Source organism: Grammomys surdaster, unplaced genomic scaffold (assembly GCF_004785775.1).
Source record: "Grammomys surdaster isolate TR1022 unplaced genomic scaffold, NIH_TR_1.0 125504, whole genome shotgun sequence".
NCBI classification, from domain to species: Eukaryota; Metazoa; Chordata; class Mammalia; order Rodentia; family Muridae; genus Grammomys; species Grammomys surdaster.
Window position 1 is genome coordinate 692,921 of NW_021620360.1, and position 7,103 is coordinate 700,023.

The 7,103-nt window shown below is 47.5% G+C and overlaps 1 protein-coding gene and 1 pseudogene across 1 annotated transcript in view; both read left to right on the forward strand.

The window, feature by feature from the left end:
• LOC114638119 (H-2 class I histocompatibility antigen, L-D alpha chain-like) overlaps window positions 1-2,433 on the forward strand; it is a 6,497-nt gene extending 4,064 nt beyond the window's left edge. Inside the window, exon 7 of the mRNA XM_028786497.1 lies at window positions 2,414-2,433. Coding sequence (XP_028642330.1) covers window positions 2,414-2,418 — 5 coding nt within the window. The 3' untranslated portion in view covers window positions 2,419-2,433. The remainder of the gene's footprint in view (window positions 1-2,413) is intronic.
• LOC114638059 lies at window positions 532-1,365 on the forward strand (annotated as a pseudogene).
• Window positions 2,434-7,103: the final 4,670 nt, after the last annotated feature.

Below are 7,103 nucleotides of genomic sequence, written 5' to 3' on the forward strand. Positions count from 1 at the left end.
ATCTTTAAGGTCCTCGGAAGGAGGCTTCAATCTTTAAGGTCCTCGGATGGAGGCAAGCAAAAGTGAAAGTAAAAAGGCCAGCGGGATATGTTCGTGCCAGGAGGAGTGGATCCGTGGATAGTTATTCTAGTAGTGGCGATCACGATTGCAGTATCCCTGGTGCTGTGTTTTTGCCTTAACTGTCACCAGCCAGGGCATGAGTGCCGCTGTTAACTACCTTAAACAGAAGGCTCTACAGCAGTTTGTCCAGGAAGTGGACCGCATCGCCCCTTGGTTCGTGGTATCGGGACAGCTTACCTTGGCCACCTGGGATAAACTGGGGAAGGACATAGAAAGGGAAGAGAGGGAGTGAAGGTGAAGAATTGGAAACATTTCCTGCCAAGTACAAAGGTGTGGAAGAGAAAGAACATGGCATAAGTATACAAAGATCAAAGAGGCCAAGGGTAGTGAGGCTAAAATAATACAGACTTCAAAGAGAGGGACGAATCTAAGGACTGTGGTAAAGCGGCGGAAAGGTTAGAAAGCAAAGCCATGGGTAGCTGTTGTAGCTGTCCAGATAAAGACACTGTCCCAGATAACCATAGGAACAAGTTTAAGGTTGTTAACGTTGATGATGATGGCAATGAGCTAGACTCTGGTTTCATGGAGCTCACAGACACAGAACTGATTCTGTACACCCCGAAGCGAGACTCGGTGAAATGGCACTACCTCTGCCTGCGACGGTACGGCTACGACTCAAATCTGTTTTCTTTTGAAAGTGGTCGATTGTGTCAAACTGGACAAGGAATTTTTGTTTTTAAGTGTGCCCGTGCAGAAGAATTATTTAACATGTTGCAAGAGATTATGCAAAATAATAGTATAAATGTGGTGGAAGAGCCAGTTGTAGAAAGGAATAGTCATCAGACAGAATTGGAAGTCCCTAGAACACCTCGAACACCTACGACTCCAGGGCTTGGTGCTCAGAACTTACCCAACGGGCATCCCTGCTACCCCTCGTTTGGAGATACTTCATCTCACCCCTCAAGCCGACACTCTCTTGTGGGAAGTGCTCACAAAATAGACTATTCAAGGCGTAGGGATTGTACACCGACAGTCTTTAACCTTGATATCAGGCGCCCCAGTATAGAACATAGGCAACTCAGTTATATACAGGTGGATTTGGAAAGGGGCAGTGACTCTGACAACCATCAGACTCCAGAAACGACAACCACTCCCCTCCTACAAACCCCCACCCGGCGCACAGAGCTGTACGCTGTCATAGACATTGAGAGAACTGTTGCTGTGTCCAACTTGCAGAAAGCACTGCCGAGAGACGACGGTACCTCTAGGAAGACCAGACACAATAGTACTGACCTGCCCATGTGAGCCCGGAAGCATTGCATCATGAAGATTTTCAGGGTATAGGAGTGCTAGCTGTTGCCCTAGTGGGCATCTGTGTTCTCTGCCTGTCTTGAATCTGTTGTATGGTCAGGGCCCAGAGACGTGAGAGGGCGCTGGTAGTGCGTGCCTTTCAGGCCATTGAGGGGGGTGTATCTCCACAAGCATGGCTGGTAGCTTTGAAGTATTAGTTGCTCTCATTACCCCAAAGTTTAGGTCTGGACAGCCCTTGCACCCCTGGAAGCCTATAGGTTTCATTGCACACGGGATGGGTGTCTATTCCATTTTCCTTGGGCCCAGCTCTTGCACCTGGTGGGCTTTGCCCATTGCACCCAGTAGAGTGAGTCCCATGGCTTGAGCCTGTCTGCCCTTGATCGTGGGATCCTACATGATGGAGCTTGCTTGATCGGGCAGTCACAGCTTGAAACTGCTTAAAAACAAAAAAGGGGGAACTGTGGAGCGCTGCTGCCACGCCTTAAAGATGGTGCCTGCTTGCCCTTGCAGACTTGGAGTAAACAAGCCTTGTTTGGTCCTGGGGCGGTACTTCCTGGTGGCCTGATCTTGTGTCATGGGTCCTTGACCAATCACAGTGCGAGACGTGGTATGGGCTCATGGGCAGTCCTACACAGGGTATAAAGCTTCGCTCCTGGGCTGGCTCGGGGGCACACCTTCAAGCTTCATGTAACTAGCAACTCCTGAGTAAACTGCTGCTGGAAGGAACTGGTGTGCGAGTCTTTCTTCCCTGCTGGTCGGGGTGGTAGGCGCCAAACACAGAGAAACCTTCAGGAGGTCTCATTTGTACCGTGATATGAACACATACACATACATATCCATTTGTTTTGTTTTACTCTAGGCAGAGACAGCTCCCAGAGTTCTGATATATCTCTCCCAGATTGTAAATGTGACACTCTGGGGCCTGATTGGGGAGGGGCAATATGGACATGATTGGGTTTCAGGGACTCCCAGAATCCCCTGTGAGTGGTGGGTTGTTGGGATGTTGACTTCACAGTGATGGTTCATGACTCTCATTCTCTAGCATGAAGATAGCATCCTGGAGTGGACTGAGAGACAGTGTGTTGAGGTCTCTCCTGTGACATCCAGAGCCCTCAGTTCTCTTTAGACAACAGTGTCTGATGTTCCCTGTGATCTTCTGGGCTCAATGTGAAGAACTGTGGAGCTTAGCCTGCCCTGCACACAAGCACCCTGTCCCTGCACTGCCTGTGTTCCCTTCCACAGCCAACCTTCCTGGTCCAGCCAAACACTGGGGGTCATCTGCATCCTGTCAGCTCCATGCTGCCCTGAGCTGCAGCTACTCACTTCCACACTGAGAATAAGAATCTGAATGTGAACTTGATTGTTAACATCTTGACCTGAGTGTTGATTGCTTGTTAAATTGATGGCTTGAGAATAGAGTTGTTTTTTTTTAAGAAATAAATGGCAGATGGAGAACCTTCCAGAATCTGTGTCACTATGCTGTGTGTATCTCTTGGGACAGAATGATGCTGTGGGAGCTGAGGGTGAACAGGGCAGTGCCCAGGTGTGCGCAGTCCATTGTGATCTTTGATGGAGTCTCTCAGCTGTGTCACCTCTGGGCTCTGCTCTCTCCATCACTAGGAAGCACTTGCTGAGAGTCTGTGATCACAAGGACACAGGGATGAGAGATGAACAGACAGATCACATCCTATACCTGAGACCCTGAACCTGGTCCTGATCCCAGGATTCTTGTCTCCAGGTCTAAAGATCAGAGACCCCAGTGGGGATCTTTCGATGTGATGAGTGCACAAAATAAGTCACTACATTTCCTCCCTTCCATTTGTTTTAGCTACTAATGATGCAGTCTTGAAGCTGCCCTGAGCTCTCCCTGTAGCCATGCTACTCTGGTGATTTCTGCTTCTTTCCAGGGTCTTTTACAGGATTCTCAGGTACAGGATGTGTTTTTCTTTTGAACTCTCACGAGCAAATCCACAGCTGAGATTATTGGCTTAGATTTTTCAAAACCTATTTTTAATAGGGGTTCTTAAATGTTTGACCTCTCTTCTAGTCCACCACCCACAGGAAATAGTGGAAAAGAAAGGTTATTAGGATAGGGGGGAAGCAGACCTGTTTAGAAATGGTTCTTTGTATCAAATCGAGTTTGTGTTGTCAGGACATCAGCAGTTCAGTTCACAAGATTCAGCAACGGCAGCTCGATCCAGAAGAAGCCAGGAGTCTCAGCTGTTTCCTGTTTAGAAGTAGTTCCTTGGGGCAATTTCAATCTCCAATTGACAGGATACCAGCACTCCAGGTCAGTGGTGTCTGGATAGCAAACAGGAATCATCAGCTGTGGCACACCCCAGCAGAAACAGCCAGGCCTCCACCGAATCAGCATGAGTCAGTAAGAATGACCAGGAGCAGCAGGGACACCAGGAGAAGTTCTCTGCCGTGACTCTTTCATGAGGCAAAGAGCAGCAAAGATGAAGACATGAGACTGATGTAGCATTGCAAAGCCAGCTATGCAAGCCACTGCATCGTATTACACTCCCTCAAACATCACGTGTCCTCACTCAAGCCTTGCCTTCACTCAGGAGGCTTGCTTCAGCAAAACTCCACTGAGTCTGAATCAGCTGACATATCCAGAAACTTCCACTTCACTCTGTCAACCAGCCAAGTCTGCAGAAGCAGCAAGAAGCCGCCAGAACATCACCAGAAGTTTTTTGGTTCATTTCTCTCTATGGAGTCATGAGAAACAATGACCAATAAACAATGAACAATGGTAAGGCTTACCAATACCATGCAGCCACGTCTACTGTCTGTCAGGTTTTATTCATATTCCTTCTAAACACCGTGTGTCCTTTCACCAGTGTCTGCTTCAGTGAAACATCATTTCCCATAACCGACTTTCCAAACGAATCAGAAGTTTCCACATCAAGAACAACGACGTTTCTCTCTCCTGTTTCTTGGGTACTGCCCCTTGAACCCTTTATACTCCTGAACTATTTTATCTTTAAGCAGCTTGTGATCTGGAGTTAACTCCCTGAAGTCTCTTAATCTCCATTCCCAGCTCAGTGAACCTGTGGCTTGCAGCCATGACTTGGGCATGAAGGATGCTGTATTCAGCATAGTCTGCCTTAAAGTCCTGTTCATAAGCCTGTTGTTGCTCTGCATTGTGGATGGCTCTGTATTGCAGGAGACCAAAGTCCTGCTCATAGGCCTGTAACCGTTTAAAGTAACTAATACTTATAGTACTAAAGACACCAGAGGCATAAGCTGAGGAAAAACCTGCCACCTCAGTGAGGAAGCTTTATTTTCTTTCTTTCTTTTTTTTTTTTTCGAGACAGGGTTTCTCTGTGTGTAACCCTGGCTGTCCTGGAACTCACTCTGTAAACCAGGCTAGCCTCGAACTCTCGAACTCAGAGATCCGCCTGCCTCTGCCTCCCAAGTGCTGGGATTAAAGGCATGCGCCACCACCGCCCGGCCCTAAGCTTTATTTTCTTACTTATATTTGATATATCTTTTTACAACCCTGATTCTACTACTAAACACCAAGCTTTTTAGAAATCCCTTGCTATCTGTGAAATTCAATCAAGCTAGTCTGCCTTTCTCTTGAGTTCCTCCAAACCCAAGAGGGCTCCTTAGCTCTCTTTTCTAGATTTCTGTTTCATCTGTATCTTGCCAGATGCTTCTTTGTTGTTCCTGTAAGCTCAGAGAGGAAATCCCCATCACTTACCCAGCGCTCCTTCCATAGAGGCTCTTCCATGTTGGGGGGGGGTGGTTCTGTCAAAGGTCCCATTGCTTATAGAAGAAGTCTGGCTCCTCCCATACACCCTTGGCAGGCTGAGCTATGTCACTGTCATGGGATTTTTCTGCTCAGGGATTGCTAGCTTTCCCCCCCCCCCTTTTCCCTTGTATCAGGCCCATGGGTTAGCATGGGAATTCCTTCCCAGGTGCAGCTGGCTTTTGCTGCACTGCCATTTCTGTGAGGCTGCTGGGGACTGGAGAGGTGTTGCCACTGTGGACAGCTCCTGTGATGTTTCACCAAGGCTGCAGACTGAAGTAGGACAGAAGGAGTCACCACTGTGAACAGCTCCTGTGATGGCTGCAGGCTGAGGAGATGTAGTGGAGCCACCATTTTAACAGGAGACCCCATGGACAGCTCCTGTGGGACATTTTACTGAGGTGGCCCATAGGCTGGAACAGGAAGGAAGGGCCTGCTGCCACTTTGACGGATTTAGCATTAGGGACTACAATAAGCCAGGATAAACCCTTTCTCCCTAAGCTGTGTCTTGTCAGATGTTAATTCACAGTGATGGAAAATGGAACTGTATGTTTACATTTCTGTTGCTGTGATAAAGCATCATGTCCAAGGTAACTTACAGAATGTTTATCTGGGGATCAGGGTCCCAAAGAGTTAAGAGTCCATCAACATCATGACAGCAAACACCAGGCATGGCAGCAGGAACAGCTGAGAGCTCACACCTCCAACCATGCCTCCCAGTGACATACTTCCTCCAGCAAGGCCACACCTCCTAAGCTTCCCCAAACAGCAGCAACTGAGAACTAAGTATTCAAATGACCAAGAATATGGGGGTCATCTTATCCAAAGGACCACAGTGACTAACACAGACAGTGACACCCAAGCTCCCAGTGCAAATATGGGATCTTCAAGGTATAGTGCCAGGGAAATGTTAGCAATCCCCAAAAATCAGAAAGGAGTAGAGCCTATGTGATCACAGTAGGGCCTTTTTATTTGAGCTAGCTCCATCCAGGGCACTGTGTCATGCAGTACTGTTTTGGTGGTGAGGAGCCCCGAATAGTTATGGGGCAAGACTTTATCATAAGCAGCAAGTGAGGGGTAAGTGTGCACACATCTAATTGGGAAGTTACTATGGCTTTAACATAATTGGCTGGTGCTGGGAGTCTTATCATAAACTTAATTTCTGCTTCCTTCTGCATTGGTGGTCATTAGGCAGGGGACGGGCTTGTAACCTGGGGGTGCAGGTTTGTTGAGGGTGATACCTGGAGGTTCGGATCCTGTTGGGGGTTAGCCTAGAGACTGGAGCTAGACTCGGGTTTTGTTGGGAAGTAACTTGGAAACTAATGCTACGTACCAGCCTGTTAGTTTGCCTGAGTTCAAGTTCTCTAAAATGGAGTCTGAATTTCAAAGGTTTGGCCTCTTACAGGTGAAAGCCAGCTGACACTGCCACAGGTGGGACCTGGGCAAGAAGGCTTGATTCTTCAAAGTTACCCCAGGCAATGCTGGTACCTACCTGTCAGGAAACGCCTTTTCTAATGTCATGGTGGACACCTCTTGTATGTGCCAAGTCCAGGAATGAAGGAACTTTCCAAAGGAAGTGTTCAAACCCAATGGTCTCCAAGGGACCATGGAGATGGCTCAGAGTGTAAAGGTTCTGGCCACTAAGCTTAGCTCCCTGAGTTTGATCCACTGAAGCCACATGGTGAATGGAGAGACCTGACTCCTGTAAGTTATCCTCTGAGCTTCACACAGACATTGTGACAAGCACATCCCTACACATAATTATTCAATCAATGCAATAAAAATTAATAAAGGAATTATGATGGTTTCATGTTAAAGAAGATGTAAACACGTATGTATAAGGGCACGTATGTATAAGGACATATATATCTAAGGACTTGTAAGTATAAGTTGTGTCCAGTTTGCCTCCAGACTTTCCAGTGGGTGAATTTACCTGTGTCCAAAACCCACACTGTAATGAGAAGCCACCAGG